Source organism: Homarus americanus, unplaced genomic scaffold (genome assembly GCF_018991925.1).
Source record: "Homarus americanus isolate GMGI-L3 unplaced genomic scaffold, GMGI_Hamer_2.0 scaffold22250, whole genome shotgun sequence".
Classification (NCBI taxonomy): Eukaryota; Metazoa; Arthropoda; class Malacostraca; order Decapoda; family Nephropidae; genus Homarus; species Homarus americanus.
Genome location: NW_024741189.1, coordinates 9,915,661 through 9,934,573, shown reverse-complemented (window position 1 = coordinate 9,934,573; position 18,913 = coordinate 9,915,661). Strand labels below are relative to the sequence as shown.

General features: G+C 38.0%; 1 protein-coding gene across 1 annotated transcript in view; it reads left to right on the top strand.

The window, feature by feature from the left end:
- The first annotated feature begins 1,333 nt into the window (after positions 1 to 1,333).
- The window catches only part of LOC121875646 (nuclear pore complex protein Nup107-like), a 30,423-nt gene continuing 12,843 nt past the window's right edge, over positions 1,334 to 18,913 (top strand). The window contains exons 1-9 of the mRNA XM_042380267.1: positions 1,334 to 1,467; positions 8,655 to 8,787; positions 10,002 to 10,088; positions 12,329 to 12,471; positions 13,105 to 13,272; positions 14,428 to 14,601; positions 16,175 to 16,300; positions 16,913 to 17,023; positions 17,557 to 17,747. Of these exons, the coding sequence (XP_042236201.1) occupies positions 8,688 to 8,787; positions 10,002 to 10,088; positions 12,329 to 12,471; positions 13,105 to 13,272; positions 14,428 to 14,601; positions 16,175 to 16,300; positions 16,913 to 17,023; positions 17,557 to 17,747 (1,100 nt within the window). The 5' untranslated portion in view covers positions 1,334 to 1,467; positions 8,655 to 8,687. The remainder of the gene's footprint in view (positions 1,468 to 8,654; positions 8,788 to 10,001; positions 10,089 to 12,328; positions 12,472 to 13,104; positions 13,273 to 14,427; positions 14,602 to 16,174; positions 16,301 to 16,912; positions 17,024 to 17,556; positions 17,748 to 18,913) is intronic.

Sequence of the window (18,913 nt, the reverse complement as noted above, 5' to 3'; positions counted from 1 at the left end):
TAAAAAGGTCGTTCAGATATCTAGATGGTCCGTTCCGGTAACGATCTTCATAAGTGAAGTGCTTCCCCGTCTGGAGTACTGTCACCCCGTCTGGTTCCGAGATATACTAGGGACTGTCAGTTGATTGAAAATATTCAAAAGAGGGCCACCAGACTGGTATCTGTGCTTCTGCACCTCAGCTAACCCCGAGAGATTAGAGCGCCTGAAATTGCCTTGCCTATACTACAGACGGGCAAGAGGGGGGACCTAATTCAGATGTATAAACATCTCAAAGGGCACTACTCAGTCGAGTGTCCATACCTGGAGCTGGCGGACGCTAGTCCCACAAGCAGTGGCGTAGCTAGAGTGTGTGCCGCCCGGGGCGGCCCTTGAGCTTGCCCCCTGCCCCCACAAAAAATACATATTGCACAGTGACTCACTCGTCTTGTCACGATGGAGACTTGTGCAGAACTGAAGTGAATTGCTTGTAACTGGTGGATTGGTCGGCTGTACATGAACTGATATGACCCGAGACTGCATGGTTTTGCAGCTACTGGAGACGTTAATCCTTCCCTTTGTATCGGCGGCAAGTTAATCCTCGTCGTGTCTGACCTAACACCTGACCCACACCACATGAGCTCACTGGCGTACTTGTTTGAAGTTGTTTCCTTAATCCTCAACAGGTTACAGGTTGTGTGTGTGGCGGGGGGGGCGCATAGCAAGGGTGTAGCTCATGACGTGGCCGTGATGATGTGGGTCAGGTGTTAGGTCAGACACGACAAGGATTAACTTGCCGCCGATACAAAGGGATGGATTAACGTCTCCAGTAGCTGCAGATATGGGTGATGAGCAGACCCAAAAGTGCCGCCCCCCAAAAGTGCCGCCCGGGGCGGACCGCCCCCCCCTAGCTACGCTAGTGCCCACAAGGTCACAGGTCAAGGTTGAAGAAGCCGCAAGCCCAGAAAACTGAGGAATAACTTTTTCGGAGTGAAAGTTGTGAACTCTTGGAACGGCATCGAGTGTGAGCTCTTTCAAGACCAGACTTGACTAACACTGGAGCAGGTACAGATACATTCAGGAGCCGGTGCATGCCCAGTACCTGCCAACAGTGTGTGACAGACGTGACCGATCCCCCAAGCGGCTAACGAGCCGATCAGTGGCGAAGATGATAAAAGTAAAAAGTAATATATTTAGAACGCCGAGAGGATACGAGTATACACATTCATCGGATATTACCAAACTTTGATAATGAAATAAATGTGATAAACATTTTTTATTTTAAGCTTTATTACATTTGATGTATTAATATATGATATGCAACCAGAGGAACTTACAACACAATATAATTTAGGTTCGGTGTTACTCTAGTGTTGTGATGATGGCAGTCGTCACTATGGTTCAAACTTGACGTGTTCGAGGTACAACTTGACTCGTTATACTCCTTATCGTACACTCTGAGGACTCCCGATTAACCAAGTGTTGTATTGAGTATGTATTCATTAGTTATGTTATCCATTTATAATTTAAACAGTTGTGGTCCATTGTTTAGAGGACACTCGTCACTCTGGGGGAGGTAAAGCAGTGACTCCCGCCAGTTTGTTTTACCATACTGTATTACGGGTCCAACTAATTACCCAAATGTAGCAAAATGTAGCCGCAATGAAGTCAAATAATGGTCCTACATGAATAAATCGGGTTACCAATCACTTCTCGACTAGTATTTGGTATCACAAAGTAAAAAAAAATTGGAAAACGTAATTTAATTTGAGTTAATAGATCAAGTGCATGTACCTAACCTAACCTAACCTAACCTAACCTAACCTCGAGTATTATTTGGTGTCACGAAGTCACAAAAAATTGGTAAACTTAATTTATCTGAGTTAATAGATCAAGTGCATGTACCTAACCTAACCTAACCTAACCTAACCTAACACAACACAACACAACTCGGAGTAAATTAAATTTACCAATTTTTTGTGACTGACACCAAATAATAATCGAGAAGTGCTTCACAGCCCGATTTACGCTTGTACGACCATCATTTGACTTCATTGCGGCTACATTTGGGTAATTACTCGCTCCGTCGGTACATGCACGCGATCTATTAACTCAGATTAAAGTAAGTTTTCCAATTTTTTGTGACTTTGTGACACCAAATACTAGTCGAGAAGTGATTAGCAGTCCGATTTATTCATGTACGACCATTATTTGACTTCATTGCGGCTACATTTGGGTACATTTGGGTAATTAGTCGGACCGTATTTACCTAATGACCACCCAGACTAGAGGTGGCCATTCTTGTTACCACTAAAACTACCACTGATGCAGCCAGTACTGTTTGATTAACTTGGAATAATGAGTGACTATTTTTATGAGAATATTTTTGTGAAAAACGGAAACGTTGAGGGTAAATTTTCAGGTAAAATTGCAGATTACAGCAACCAAAGAATTTGATGAAAAATGCTTTTCTAATGGTTTTTGATGCGATTGATTCAAATATGACATTCGTTTTAATCGGAAATCACTCATTTTGAATTTAGCCCCTCCCCCCTCATAATGGTTCTATTGATTGCGTGTTCTGAATTCCCGGTACTCTGTGCGTGCCAGGTAAAGTGGTAAATTTATAGTAGTTCACAACACTGTTAGAAAATCAAAACTTTGTTATTCTTGTGTATTTTTGTGTTTTGATTGGTTCAGACATTGATTTCCGTAAAATATTGCCTGTTTTTTAGTTATTGCTCCCATTTACCCGCAACAAGATAGGGGATCCTGTTGGGAACCGGGGTTTTGGGTGGGTCGTTTTCCGACAAAAATCATGACCAAGTAAATACAAAATACACAGTATTATTGAGTTTTCACACCACTCATTCCTACCACTAATCTATTATCATATTCAAATAAGACGTCTAATTATAAGATAATTTTCATCTATTTAATTACCGTCGCAAATGTATAATAACAGATAGCATATCCAAAATTTTCTCTATTTTCTTCCATTAATCTTCCGCCATTATTGCCTACCTCACCTCCCACACTTCGTGTCTCCTTCATAAATCATCATGCGCATGCGTTCCCGTACACGTCACGCGGCCAATCAAAAGCGGTTTTTTTCGCAACCATTTAAAATTATTTTTGGTTTAATTTGCGGTATTTTTGGCCCAATCAAAATTGATTTTTATTTTGGGTCTCATATTTCCAAATTCGTATTCATTTCAGACCATGGAAGTCTGTGAGGGGTGTCACTTAAATTATATGGAGCTGATTGCGAGTTTTTGTGAAACAAAACGAAGAAACTAGCATTTTTTTCGATCGCATGGTGTTCTCCCGACCTCAATATAGTGTCATAAGTGCAAAACAATGTAAATATCGCAAAAACCAACATATGTGGCATTGTCCTAACTTGTCCCTTATCCCAAAGACAAAGAAGAGACAGCAATAAGGTAAGAAATAGGTGATTCCATCATATGGTGCGAGTCGGTTTGGTTAGGTTTTTTTTTTTTTTTTACGGGAATTAGCCCACGGGCACAGGTCACTGACCCACATCAGGCCTGGGGGCGAAAATGTAATAATTATTCATAGTAAATAGGTTTTGTTTTTCTAGTGTTTTTGGTGTATTTTTTATTCGCTAGCCATTATTTTTTTTTCGGAAAACGTCTCACAAAAAAAAAAGAAAATAAAAAAAAGGTAAATCTCCGCCGGAAATGAAGGTCATATTCGGTCTAAACACACACAACTACACTAGAAAAAATATATTTTTTACTTTCTAACCGAGTGTGGTGTGCTTATGCAAATTTACCAAATACTGTACATCAATAAACACTAGAAAAACATATAAACCTAACCTTTTCTTGGGATGACCTCACCTCACCTGACCTATCCTAAGCTGACCAAACCTAACCTAACCTAACTCACGATGATTTTACGTAACCAGACTCACTATATGAGGGAATCACTGTCATATTTTACTTTATTCCGAATTAGAATCCTTACTGAGGTCGGGAGAACACCATGAGATCTAAAAAATGCTATTGCTTGTTTGTTTTTTCCCCAAAATGCGCAATTAACTTCATATAATTGAAGTGACACCCATCGCAGACTTCCAAGGTCGGAAATGAATTTGAATTTCGAAGCACGAGAGACCCAAAATCACAATCGAATCTCATTGGGCAAAAAATACAACAAATTCTAAAAACCGAAACCACAATTAATTTTAATTGGTGGCAGGAAAAAAGAACACTTTTGATTGGCCACGTGACGTGTATGGGAACGCATGCACATGGTGATTTATGAAGGAGACAAGCTGAGTGGGAGGTCGGGTAGGTGATAATGCCTGAAGATTAATGGAATTAAATAAGAGAAAGATTTGGCATGCGCTGTTTCTGTTATTATACGTTTCCGACGGTAATGTAATAGAAGAAAATGATCTTAAAGTCAGACGTCTTTTTCGAATAAGATAAAATATTAGGGTTAGGAAAGTTGTGTGAACTACTATAAAAATACCCCAAACTAAACCTTACCTAACCCCCTAGCTGGGGGCTCTGCCCCTGGACCCCCAGTGAATCCTAGCCAGGGGTTTTCCTCCCAGACCCCAAATGCTTTGTGATAACCCTAGAGTCACATGGTCAGCCTCCACCAGAATATAAATAGCCGTTACAGTATTTCTTACCTTACACCGAGTCAGGGTCAGAGTCTGAGTCAGGGACCTGAATGCGTCGTGGGTTCCTCTGTTCTCTGAAGTTTCCTTGTTTTTAAAATGAAATAATACAATAAACTTCCAATAATCAAAATCGCACCCAGCACATAATGGCTCCATGTTGTAACTGATTAAAAATGTCCCGCATCCTACCACCCACGCCGAATATTTAATGTTAATTGGTTGAATCAAAGACTGAGATTGTTTATTGGATTTGATTAGCTGTCGCCCCAGATATGATTGGCTGCGTGCCCCCCACCCAGATATGATTGGCTGCGTGCCCTCCCCCCCCTAGATTTGATTGGCTGCGGCCCCCCAGCACATGTGCGAGAGGTGAGTGAACGTACGAACACACAATTTGAGCAACAGCATAGGGGCAACAGGTGCACTAATTTTATTCTTTTTAAAATTCAATAACTTCTTTATTATCAATTTGCGACAGAGGTGTAATATAAGAAGATTATCATAGAAAAATAGTTCTATCGATTGAGTGTAGTAAATTTCTGGAATTAAACTGCAATATTACCAATTTTTACTTGGTATTATTGCAGTTTCGGCCAATAAATGGCCGATGTTTTAACCCTCCCCAACCCTTAGATCTCTTTATCTGGAGTATTTCTAACTCCATTTCAACCAGAGGGCAAAGCATAATAACATCAGAAATGGATTTTAAATTTTTCCCATACTTTTGAGGGGGGATAACTCTAAAACGGGTACTTTCTCCCAGAAATAAGTCAAATTCGATTGAATCACACCAAAATACATGGGTCAAACTAATTTCTAAACTACTGTACTAAGGCATGGTGGGTGAAACTACAATTTTACCTTTCACTTGTTACCACTATACGAAATCGAAGTTGAAACTGTTTTTCCTATGTTTTTTGATGTCATATGAATGAATTTGGGTAAATTTACAGTTTCAGCCACAATTCGTTTTGGACATGAAGCCTGGGTTTTTCCGATGGATATTGGTGTTAATCATTCATCACTGTAAGAAATAACTCTTTTTTGAGATACGGCCAGGGGGTTGTATCTCAAAAAACGAGTCTTTTTCGACAGAAGTGTTACTAGGAAAAGTTGTTGTAAATTAGGAGATATAGCTAGAACATAGATAAAAATTCCCGAGAACCAATTGTGGGTGAAACTAGTATTACTCAAATTTGAACTTCATTTCTAGCACAAATCAATAGTTTCTTGGATAAGCCCCCCCCCCCCCTCATCTCAGAATCTAGAGATTTGCTATAAAAATCAAGGTTAAGTGCTCAAAACACAAAAAAACCCAACCTAACACAGGCTCCATTAAAGTCCAAAGCTTTCTGCTTTCAGTACAGTACATGAACCACACGTGCTGTGAGAAATACAGCTGCTATTTTCAAATTGCAGTAGATATTTTCAACAGAGTTTACTGTGATTGAATAAAAAGAGTATAAAAGTGCATTAGTACCAGGGGTACAGTGCTAAATTTTGAGGTGCCAGAGCTCCCAAAGTACATTGGCATATGCCTATTTCTTATGTCTGTATCTTAGCGCATGTACTGTATATATATAACAGCAGTGGGTCACTAACATATTACTTGACGTAGTAATCATAAAAACTTTTATTTTAAAGAAAAGTTATGTGTAGCTAGTTAAAAATACTTTAAATGAGTAAGTTCATGTGTGTCTTCTGCCCATGAGGCGGCTATCTAGTACTGTACAGTATATTAAATAGCCACTATTCATAACATATTTGCAATTAAAGAAAGTTTACTGCATATCATTCATATCTAGCATATCAGTAATGTGATTTAGCTACCAATGTTTTACTTACCAAAATGATGCTTCAAAATAATTTCCACAAAGAGTCTGGTTGTATATGTTTGCTTGGGGCTGAAGCTACTTTTGTCTTGGTGTCTTCTGCTGATCTGTGATGCCGTAGCCAGGCTGTGACATATGGAGTAGATTCCATTGAGCCAGTGGAGGACCGTGTAGTTTAACAAACATAAGTGCTCACACCCTAGTTATGTGAATTCTTGAGCGTTTTGGTGTTATTATCAAGTTCATGTTACTGAATACCCTCTCTTACTGCAGTACTGCTGGAAATCACTTGAACGCAGTTTAATAATGACTGTAAATCCTGGGGATGGGGTGTTCAGGATCCTCCACATAATCTCTGAAGGCATTTATTACTGAAGCAGATAACATAAAATGCTTGCAGAGAGACGATATTGCAGCTTTTCTATAATTCAGCGGCATTTCAGCAGGCCAATTGTCTTTATAAAGGACACGCAATTCTTCTAATAGAGATGCAAAGTTACCTTGGAGTGCTGATGAAGCGGAGTCTTTCAGTGACATAGTCGTGAACGTATGATATTCTAGATTATTAATGAGACTAGTAAGAAACTGTTGGTAGTTAATGGAGGAGATCTTACTGTTTCTCACTCATGAAACACTCTTTTCAACTGCCTCTCGGGCAGAGTTTTTGTACCAGGTTGCTCTTTCAGTCCGCGCAGTGACCTTATGCTCCTGTGGATCAGTTTGTATACACAATTGTAGCTGTGCATTTTTGCAAACACACTGATAGTAAACTGAGTTCATACAATGTGTCATACATTGGAGGCAAGTCTAAAACAAACTGTTTTAAAGAAATTCTCTTTAACAGACCTTCATAGGATTTTCTGTCACACGAGGATCTTGTTTCATCCTTCATTGCTTTTTCAAAATGTGAGCATAATGCTTCATAGTTATGCCACACTGCCGACACTGTTTGAAATAAGCTGGCTAACCACCTGGTTTGAGAATTGTAGCTACACCAGATTTAGTGCCCCGCATGACACTAGCAATTACTATAAGGTTCTGTTTCAAGTAAGAGTCATCAAAACCATGGTTATTGAGATAATTTTAAAGGTTCTTGGTAAAGTCCTGTAGTCACAGTTTTTTAATCAGGAAGTTCACTTTCTCATTTCAGGTAAACTACTTAAGTAGTTTTCATGCTTAGGCTTGTTGATTCATCAATAAGAATAGAAATATTACCATTTATTTCTTTGATATGCTTGCAAGTTTTCTTTCTCATCTCAGTAACTATATGGTCAATAATGTCTGCAGCAATAGTGCGGTAATGCAGCCCAAACTGCCATTTATGTTTACTTTGATCTTGAGACATTTGATATAACTGTCAAGCTGTCAAAAAAGAGATACAGAGTAATTTAATTTGTCATGATGATTGGGCTCCGGTGCACTCTGGCAGCACTGCACCCCTGATTAGTAAAGTAATTATATATGTACAGTAGACACTTGCCATTCGTGGGTTTGTGATTCGCGATTTCAATGATTCGCTGTAAGCAGATTGCAGCTATGGTGGGTGGCTTGTGAGCCTTTTCCTGCAGCGTAATGAGTCACCCCATGCACCCGCAGCATTTCCTCTCCCTCTATTGGCGCTCAACAATTGCCTGTGACACAGCACCTCGTGTTGTCCTCTCAAAACTTTAGTGTTTCTGTGTGAAATGGCCCCTAAAAGACTGCCTAGTGTCAGTGCTAGTGATGCTAGTGGTTGTTTGGTACAGTATAAGTATACAGTTGTGCACTAAGGTAGTATAGTTGCTATTCATGGTTTTGCCTATTCGCACCATTCCTTGGAACCTAACCCCCGCGAATAACAATGGTTTACTGTACGGTAACAATTATTATAAATACCGTAAAAGAACCATTAATTTTTCAGCCTGTTATACTATGTTTGGTTCCATTTACGGTAAATGGAACACCCTATAGTTTATCCCAAATATTATAAATAAAATAAAAAGTAATGAGTGATGTTCGGTTTCATTTGGGAATCGGATTGGTGACCAGTAGTTATGACTCTTAACCTCCTGAGAACTCTCCACACAACTTCAGGGAATGGGGCATAGCTGCCAAGTTAATTTGAACTTAGAATATAGTACTGTAGTTGAAATACCACCTATAATGTCACTTTCTTTATGTGAATTATCATAATTTCTGTTTTACAGGTGTGACAGTGAGACATTGGTAAATTTGCAATCATGCACAGAGTGAGACACTCTGTGAGGGATGATTCACTCGCTCAGCTGGTCTCTTCAGGTGACGTCATGAGGACGCCACGTCAAATGTCTCTCCAAAAAGGTAAGGCTGCGTTTATCTACTGCTGACTTACTATTAAATATACTTGTTTATTTTTGGGAGTTTTGCATAGAATAAAAAAAAAACAGTGCTGGAAATTATTACTGTACCGGTACCCATAAATATTAAACAGTGGGTCCTCGTTCTTCAAATGGGTCCCATTCCTAAATATTCATATGTATAACAATTATAAGAATAATGAAGCAATTTTCCCATAGATGTACAGTACTGTAAATCAATGTGATAAGGGGAGCTCAACTCCTAGCCGGTCAAGTTAGAATACTGTACAGTATTGTACATTTTTTGGTAAAACATAAGTAAAAAGCACAGAACCGTGTACAGTATCCATGACGTAAATAGTAGACAACAATAAATAAAACACATTATGATGAGGTTAAATACTGTATGTATTGAACATTCATAAATGAAAGTTACCAATACCAGTACAGTACTGTATACAAGTATCCCCTTCTTTTGGAAACTCAGGTTGCGGAAATTCTCCATAATGGAATTTGTAAATTATGACCGCTAATTTCAGGATACCGCCTGTAAGTTTGACCTTACTGAAATACCGGTATAGTAAATTTTCATCACAAGAATTGGAAAACAGAAAAAAAATTCACAGACATAATTTATTTGATGTGGATTTTCATTCCTTCTCAGTACAATATTGGTAAACTCACTTCAGTTTTGGTTGTCTCAATACTGCAGGTCCCTGATTTATATACTGTATCTGAGTGAATAGTGTATATACTGTACTGTACTGTAGTTGGTTTTGTTGAGAAACTCATTAACATATTGTATCAATTGTAGAACTCTTCTGTATTAATGATAAAGAACTTGGTAATATTTAAATGAAAATTTTTTGTATCAAGACAATGAAGTCTACCTGCTTTTAGCATTAATATTACATTCCATATATAATATGAATTAGGTGAATTACCCGGATTCGCTTAGGTGGGGGGACAGGAGATAGTGTACAAGCATCCCTGAGGCCATCTGCACCTCCCTACCAAATTTATGCTCTGTCCTCAAAACTGTGGATATGCATAAGGAACTTACAGACCTGCATACACAATGTTTTATATGCAGTATACACTGTATACTGTTGATTGGATAAGAAGCAACTGAACTGTAAATAGTGTTGATAGTGTTAATAGTCAATAACAACAGTACAGTACCAACAATAAATTTTTTCCCTCTCCCGGTTGGAGCAGAACTGGATGCATCCTCAGTCGTAGATGGCACCATGGATGGTATACCAACATCTTTCTCACCTGCTCTTCCTCGCACCACTCCCTTTGGTTAGTAGTAATACTATGAGTATTTCTTAAAATTTGATTTTGGTTATAATAAATGGAGTTAAGACTGCCCCTGAAAGTTAGTGGATGAGTGTGACGGACTGGGGAACTTGGCCGCTCTTGCCGTCAGCAGAAGCCGGAAATATATACTGTACTTAGTTGTTCGCAGTCGTATTTCTCGCCGAGTCATATTTTAATGTGATTCTGATCTTTTAAAATGTTAGTTTTGCATAATGTAGTATTACTGATACGTAATTTGCCTTAGTATGCCTTATTGTGTGTAAATATAAGTTTGTATATTTTAAATGCGTCCTCTGAAAGAGTGAATTTGCTACCACAGTTTAACAGTTAATTCATGTATAAGATTTCTGATAAACTCCCTACATACTCATGTTTGAAATAATGACTGTGTGTATCTTTTAATAATTTAGCTAAATATCTTTTTCGTCAGAAACAGTAATCCCAACGATTATGAATAAACTCCTTTAGAAATACATCATGACATCATTTAGAAATCGGACAGATTTGCAACAGCCAATCAACTGTAACTCTTGAGGAGGGGGCAGGGTATCTATTCTTAGCTGGGAAAAAATGCTCTATAACTTATCTTTATCATTCACACATTATCGTATTTATAATAAGCGTAATTTGTCAACTTTCTTGGTATGTTTTTATTGCAAATTACATAAAATTAATAATTTGATTCTTATGTAAATAGAAATAAATATGGTACACCCATTATTTTGGGGCTTATGAAAGTCACCCTGTCATAAAAGGATACCACATTGAGACTACAGCCCGTCACTCTATATCACCCCTAAATTATGTGAGAGTTGTATAGTATATATATAAAAAAAATATGCATGGAATTGCTCAGACCTGTAACACAATCTGGGAATACTGTACCATCCTAATATGCAGTAACACATTCTATGCATAATATGTGTTTTACTTTATGGATTTATATCCTTGCTTATTACATACTGCATTGTAACTGCACAAGTAACTCCTTAACCCTTTACCATCCCTCTAGCACCCGAACACCTTCCTTAGCCTCCATAAGCCACCTCCTCCTCCTCACACACACACTGGCCTCAGTCACCCCTGGCCCCTTCCTCCCTCTCACTCTTGAGTACTTCGGATTCATGAGTCGATACTGTCAGAGTTTACACTTCACAGAGAGGGTGGATTGACAGTGCTGGCTGTATACCAGTTGGGTGACTATACCAGTTGGGAAAATCCCCAACTGTAGGGCATGCATAATAGACTTACAGTTTATTTGAAATTTCACCTATAATGTACAGTTCAGTTCAGTATCTCAAAATAGTATCTGCGAGGATGGGTCCGATGACTTCCGAAATGCTACTTGCACCTTGTGATGTCCCTGGAGGGTTGGTATGCATGGCTCTGTGGCACACTTATCCTACTACATTTGGTAACCGAACATCATATTAATTAGGCCAAAATAAATACACATTTCATTACAGTTAGTCCTCGTTTAACGTTGCCCCCGACAACGTTGTTTCATTACAACGTCGCTACTCTTTTAGATACCCATGATTCCGACAACGTCCCGACTGATTCGTTATAACGTCGTCACAGACTACTTTGTATGGTGCATCACCCTCTCTCATCTTGGCGCGCTATGCTCTCTCCTAGAGCGTCGCCAGTCTTGTCAGGCTTCCACAGCGTATGTGCGTGCTTAAGTGTTTTTGCTATAAATACTATACTGTAACCATTCAAAATGGCTTCCAAGCATCCATCAAGTGTTAGTGACGCCAGTGTTGTAAAGAAGCGATGCAAGATCATTAGCCTTGCTACGAAAATGGAGGCTTTAAACCCACCACACACTCGCGCCACCTCTGCCCATCAGTGAATACAATACAAAATGATTTAGTTTATTTATCTTTTTGGATGTATAATATTATTTTCTATAAAAATTCCAGTGAATTTATGCATATGTAATGTATTTTATGGGGCAAAGGGAGGCTGGGGAATGTAACTAGCGTATTTTATCTATTTATTATTGGGAAAATTTATTCCATTAACGTTGTATTTTTCAAGAACGTAACCACAACATTAAGCGAGGACTTACTGTACTTATGTTAAACTATGCAGGGCAGGAATGCGCTTATCCCAATATCTATCGTCTGTAGTCTCATATGTTTCACACATTGTGGACAAATACTTTTTTGAGATACTACTGTACATTATGATATTGATAAAGAGTGTTTGTGTTCAAGGACTAAGTCTAATGGAGAGTCCCAGCTTGATAATGGAAGATGTGACAGCACCAGTTCACTCTACTGTTATGGGGGATGCAACCTTGGATGTCACCAGTGCTGCTCTCCTGGCTGATGATGACCCAGGAGTCCGAGCAACACAGGTATTTGGGTCCCATAGTATTTCTTATTGTATACTGAGTGTTCGTTAACTGTAATTTGTTTATATTAATTCATGTAAGTACAGACAGTAATTCTAAACTATTTTATTATCAATATAAAAGGTTCCTGGTCTTATAGTATACAGTATTACATTTGTGGCATCTTACTGTACAGTATTTTGACAAACTGCAAATAATTGGGATCATCCACAATTATTGAAGAAAGAGAGAGAGAGAGAGTTAATTTTTGTTGTGTTGCAATTAAAGTATTTTTTTCTATAGTATTAGATGTAATAAGCCTAAAACAATATTAGTGTGTATCATCAGCTTATATTTAACATAACATAACCAAATTTGTTTATTAAAATTTTTTTTTTAAATACCGGGTACTGTACCAGCCTGATCACTAAATTTAGTCTTCAGCTTGGACTGGTATATCTTCATTTACTCCACTTTTTTATTAAATTTTTTCATGAATTCGGTTATTTTTAGAATATATGGTAGTTGTTTGTAGTATAGATAAATGATGTGTGGCTTATACTGTACACGTTCAGGCTGTATAGTAAAGATGTTTTTTTATTATACGTACCTCTGTACTTGTTTTTGGTAATTAATTTTACTCCTGATATATACCAGGTTCTCTTCTCTGAGTTCATAAACATCATGGTGGCCCACCCATCAGAGACACAGGTTTGGGAGGAGCTGGAGCAGTATGAGCGGGTGTGTTGTCAGCAAGTGGATGCCCTGGCCAAGCTTATCCGCAAGGCTCCGAGACATTGTGCCAACTTTACAAACACTCAAAAGGTTAATATTTCCCCATTACCTTCAGTGTAAGAGAAGAAGCTATAAAGATTTTTAGATTGATTGTTAAGTTTTGGTCCAAACCAAGAGTAAATACTAATTCTCTTCCTTTGCTGTCATCTATATGCATTTCTGATTTCTTTGTACTGTATCTATCTCCTCACTTTAGTATATCCTTCATGTCATCCTTCCATCTCCTTTGTCTTCCAGTCTGCTTCCTACCTGACCTAACTTAACCTTTCTACTAATACAGTTATTTCACTTATTCTCTCCACATGTTCTTTCTACTTTAGCAAACCCTGGTCAGGTCTCTCTCCAACACTTCTTTCATTCCTACATCTCTGTTTAGTGTCTGTATTTCACATTCTCTACATCCTGTTCACCCCACATATTGCTCTTAAGCACATCTCTTTTGTCATTTCTTATGTTGTTCTTGTATACAGAGTTCAAACTTCTCTAACATAAATAATTTTGGCTTAATTATGCATCCCAAATTTGTTTCTTTTGACCCCGTTCCCTTTCTCCATACATTTGTTACTGCACCTATACTTTTTGGCTGTCTGTAACTCTGTGCTTCAATTTATCACCCAATGTTCCATTCTCTGACACATGCAATAGCAGATGTCTGAAGATCCTCACTTCTTCTTTTCACATATAAAATTTATTTCCTCTTATCTCTTTTCTTTGGAATATCTTCACTTAACATTGTTTTTGAATCACTGTTAACTTTCTATTAATGCACAACTTTTCCAAAAAACATTCACTAGTACAGTATTTGTAACATTCTGCTCCATCACCCACCTGGAGGGTATCATCTTTATACAGCGGGTGAATTATCTCCCATTTGCATTTATATTCCCATGTATCAAATTTCCTTCTCTCCAAAAATATGAAACAGCCATGGGGATAGAACACATTATTTATGCAGTCCTACTTTCATTGCAATTCAACTTCACTCTCCCTAAACAAAAACAGTTTTACCATTCATTACCTCCATTTTAATCCTTGTCACATCACTTCTGTTAATTCTTATCATATGCTTTTCCAGATCCATAGATGTCACAAGTAAATTCTTACCCTCCTCCAAAATATCATTCCTTGTACTATATCATTATTAATACTTTAAAGTGGATGTTATTTGTTATTGTTAATTTGCAGGTTTACCAGCAACTACTAAGTGAACGTAACACTTGGAGGCTGTTGGGTTCATTGTACAGTGAGCGCTTACGTGATGATACCAGCACTAAAGACTCGCCTATGATGGATGAAAAGCCAACCACAGACTTGAATGTTGTCACTCATCTGTACGACACCAACCGCACAGTTAGAGAGGTAGTTTTCAGATTATCAGTTTGTAAAATTTTTGACTGTGTTCTGATGTATTGCTTTATCAGTCTTTCTATGAGCCTTTCTCCTTCCCAAACTTTAGGGGTGTGGAAAAATTCACACTACCATGTACGAAATTAAAATCGATATACTGTATAGCTATTAAAAATGTGTACAGTAGATTTATGATATTGTACAGTACTGCATTATGTTAGGAACAGGAAATTCTCACATAGGATCTCCTAACTACTTTATGCTCGATATACAGTGGTTCCCAAACTTTTTAACATACGCCCCCTTTTGCTTTTTGCGAAGTCCTCACACACCCCCCCCCACCTCCCCAATATTTTTTTTATGTAAAATATACCTAGGTTTTATTTTTTATTATACAGTTTATATATTTTAGTATTGTTGAGGATCTGATAACTCCTTGCATAGTGAACATGGATGAAAACAAATAAAACATAAATAATACCAGTATAAAAGACTTTAATTATGTACTTCAATAAACATTTTCTCCTACAGGAACCAAAGAATAGGAGAGAGAGATGAAATGAGAGAAAACAGATAGGGGTGACTGCTATACTTTGGTTTTGCATGGATGTGTGGAAGATTCAAATGGAGAGAGAGTTACTCCTGAAAGAGATTCTTCATTATATTCTTTTTGAGCAAAAAATAGCAAATTTTAGCAGACTGCTTCACGCCTCCCCTGTACCCACTTCACGTCCCCAAGGCCCCCCCCCCCTTCCCCCCCACCACCGCCCACCCCCGCCCACCCAGTTTGGGAACCACTGCTCTATAATGATTGAAAACTGAGTATGACAAATTAGATTAACTGATGCTGAGGGTATTTTTGTTTTGATGTAAATAAATTTTCATGATTTTTGAAGGGTTTCATTAATCATTAGAACCCAGCACAGTAAATTTAACTGTTCGTTTTGTTTGCACTACTGTACATCTTATGGTTAGTGAGTTGATAAAATTCCCTTGGAGCTTGATAAATGGGGAAAAGATCTCAATAAAAATGTTGAATTCAAGCCCTCAGATTCCCTTGAAATTTATTAAAGCAAACTTCAAATATTAAGATTTTTCGAGAGGGAACCTCCCAGCAAATTTTCCTAATGTTCTTGTACAGTACTGTCAAATAAATAGAGTTTTATTTAAACAGTAATATCTCCGTTAGCCGTAATCCCTCAAACCCAGAACTTTCTGATAGCTGGAATTGAAATTTTCTCAGAAAATTGTTCCTTAAACTGGAATTTTCCGGAAAATTCTGGCTTTGGGATGAGGGATTGATGTAATGGGCAATTTGTGGAACTAACGAGAGAATTTTTCCGTTACCTGGAAAATTCCGGGGATGAGGGATTTTTTCCGGCTTTGAGAGAGTCGTTTCGTTACCCGGAAATCTCTCATTCCCAGAAGTGCTCTGCACCAAATGTTCTGGCTAACGGGGATATCACTGTATATTGTACCCAGTTGATCATTTGATTTCTGGGTGTTTCATATACAGTACTCTTGTAATTTATGTATTTTTTTTTTATGAATGACCTCTTTCATCCATATAGTACTATTTTTTTAGGCGCAGATTGTAATTGACTGGTTGGAGAAGAATGCAGCGGATGACTTTGACAGCAAGTTCTACGACCGTGTGGAATACTTTGGAGATACTCATATAGCCTGGGAAAATACACTCAAAACTCTTAAGGTGAGAAGTGTGTGCCATAAAATAATATTAATATTAATTAAAACTACCCAAAACTGAGGGAGAAATATTTGGCTGGGGAAAAGGATGACTGAATGAAGAAAAAATAATAAATACTTAATATCCATAAGAATGCAGAACAGTTGAGGGAAAGAGGTGCTTGCTGATTAAAGATGTATAAATGTGTTTTGTTGAAGTAGCTATAACATCCCCCCCACAAAAGAAGAGCGCTTGGGAACTTCGTGTTTTTTTCTTTCCTTGTGGTATATATATATATATATATATATATATATATATATATATATATATATATATATATATATATATATATATATATATATATATATATATATATCTATCTATCTATCTATCTATCTATCTATCTATCTATCTATATCTATCTATCTATCTATCTATCTATCTATCTATCTATCTATCTATCTATCTATCTATCTATCTATCTATCTATCTATCTATCTATCTATCTATCTATATATATATATATATATATATATATATATATAACCTGTGAGGAAAACATTAAAGAATGCTTTGTTCATAGCTGTAAACAAGGAGAAATAAAATAAATTTTTCAATCTGTTGTATTTATTTCAGAATGAGAACAGTGGTGTTATTCAGCCGCTGAAAGGATCACGGCCACTGGTAACTTCACTCGACCCTGACTCTAGTCTACGTCAGGGTCGACCTCTACATGACTTAGACCAGGTAGGTTGAAGTATAAAGAAATTACAGGTAGCAGTACATGAGTTAACCACCTACTTGGGGTGCACTAATGTGTGTGTTTTATGCATGGTATGTGTCTGTCCTGGAGCATGTTATCCATAAACCTGTATGTAATACTACTGAGTGAAGCAGCAGTAAGACAAACAGTCATTCAAACCAATATGAATTATTTTACTCAAGGTAAAAATAGTTTATATTACATCCCACAAAATCCTCATTTATGTGCTCTGAAAAAAAAAACTAGAAAGGACCGGTACAGTTTTTCATGATAAAAAATGTAGATAAAAGAGAGACAGTAAAAATCAAGATCCTTCTCCAAACTAAAGACAGCTATAAAACTTACATAAATGAGCCAAAACTGGCAAAAAAGAAATTAAAATTGATTTTACCCATAATTTAGAGAGATCATTTCAGTGGGGATTCAATAATACATACTGTAGTTCACCCATGAACATAAATTTGCACAATATTGGCATTCTAGTGTACAGTTTTTGTAGATTTGTACATAATTCCAGGAAGATGAAATGCGTCTTTTGCGATGTGTTTTTGCCCATGTTCGCTCAGGCCAAGTAGCAGCTGCAGAGGACTTGTGTATCAAGGCTGGTCACCAGTGGAGAGCAGCAACACTGGAAGGCTGGAGGTTGCACCATGACCCCAACCCGACAGACCCATCTCAGCGTCAACCTATTGCTGGCAATCCTTACAGGTATGTCCAGCTTTTGTCACAGTGGTACACTTTATGGTAACTACTGCCAAGGACACTTATAAACTAAAATTCATGTGTCATCATTTACTAATTAAATTTACCAAATTAAAAATGGCTTTGGTTAGGAATTCTTAGCACTAGGTGAAGAAGTGTTTGTTTAGTACACTTACTGGAGACCATTACCCACGTCTTTAAAATGCACTCCTACCAATGTAAACAAACTTATCCCCCTCATACCACACACATACTGCACAGTGCGAAGGGGGGAAGGGGGGTTATAATTATCCCCGCACCCACACTATTATATGTTAATTATTTATATAGCTATGATCACATAAACCCAACAAAATGTACTTGCAGAAAATTACTAAACATGTTGCATTCACTCTGATACGTTTGATTTACAATATAAACTGTATTTCAGAATTGCTGTTTACGAGGTCTGTCCAAAAAGAAACTGAACTTTTTATATAGCGCGCCAACGAGCCGGCTCAGCGAGCTCGCGATGGGAGCACTGTGTAGCGATGACCTTGACCTTTAGTCTAACACTAGTCGCATCACGCCACATCAATTAGTCATCTAGCTACATGTGCTAGAGTGAACGTGTGTTTAGTGCACTTGGCGATTTGTTGCAAGTTGAACAATGAAGGGTCTTGAAGAGCAACGTGTTTGCGTGAAATTCTGATTTAAATTGGGAAAAACTTTTAAGGAGACTTTTCAAATGTTGCAGCAGACTTATAGGAAGGATTGTTTGAGCCGTACGCACTGTCACGTGTGGTACCAGCGTTTCGAAAGGGCAAGAACATCCACCGAAGACGATCTCAAATCTGGATGTCAGAGTCGCTCAAATGTGGAGGTGATGTCTTTTTTGATTGGAAGGGCGTCGTTCATCATGAGTTTGTTCCACGTGGTCAGACAGTCAATAAAGAGTATTACTTGGAGTTCCTGAAGCGTTTGAGGGAAGCAGTGCGAAGGAAGAGGCCTGAGGCGTGGACAAACAAGACCTGGATGCTGCACCATGACAATGCACCTGCTCACGAGTCTGTCCTTATCCGTGACTTTGTGGCGAAGCATGAGACCACTATCGTCCCCCGGCTGCCCTACTCTCCGGATTTAGCCCCTGCTAAGTTATTTTTTTTGTTCCCAAAGTTGAAATCCACCCTGAA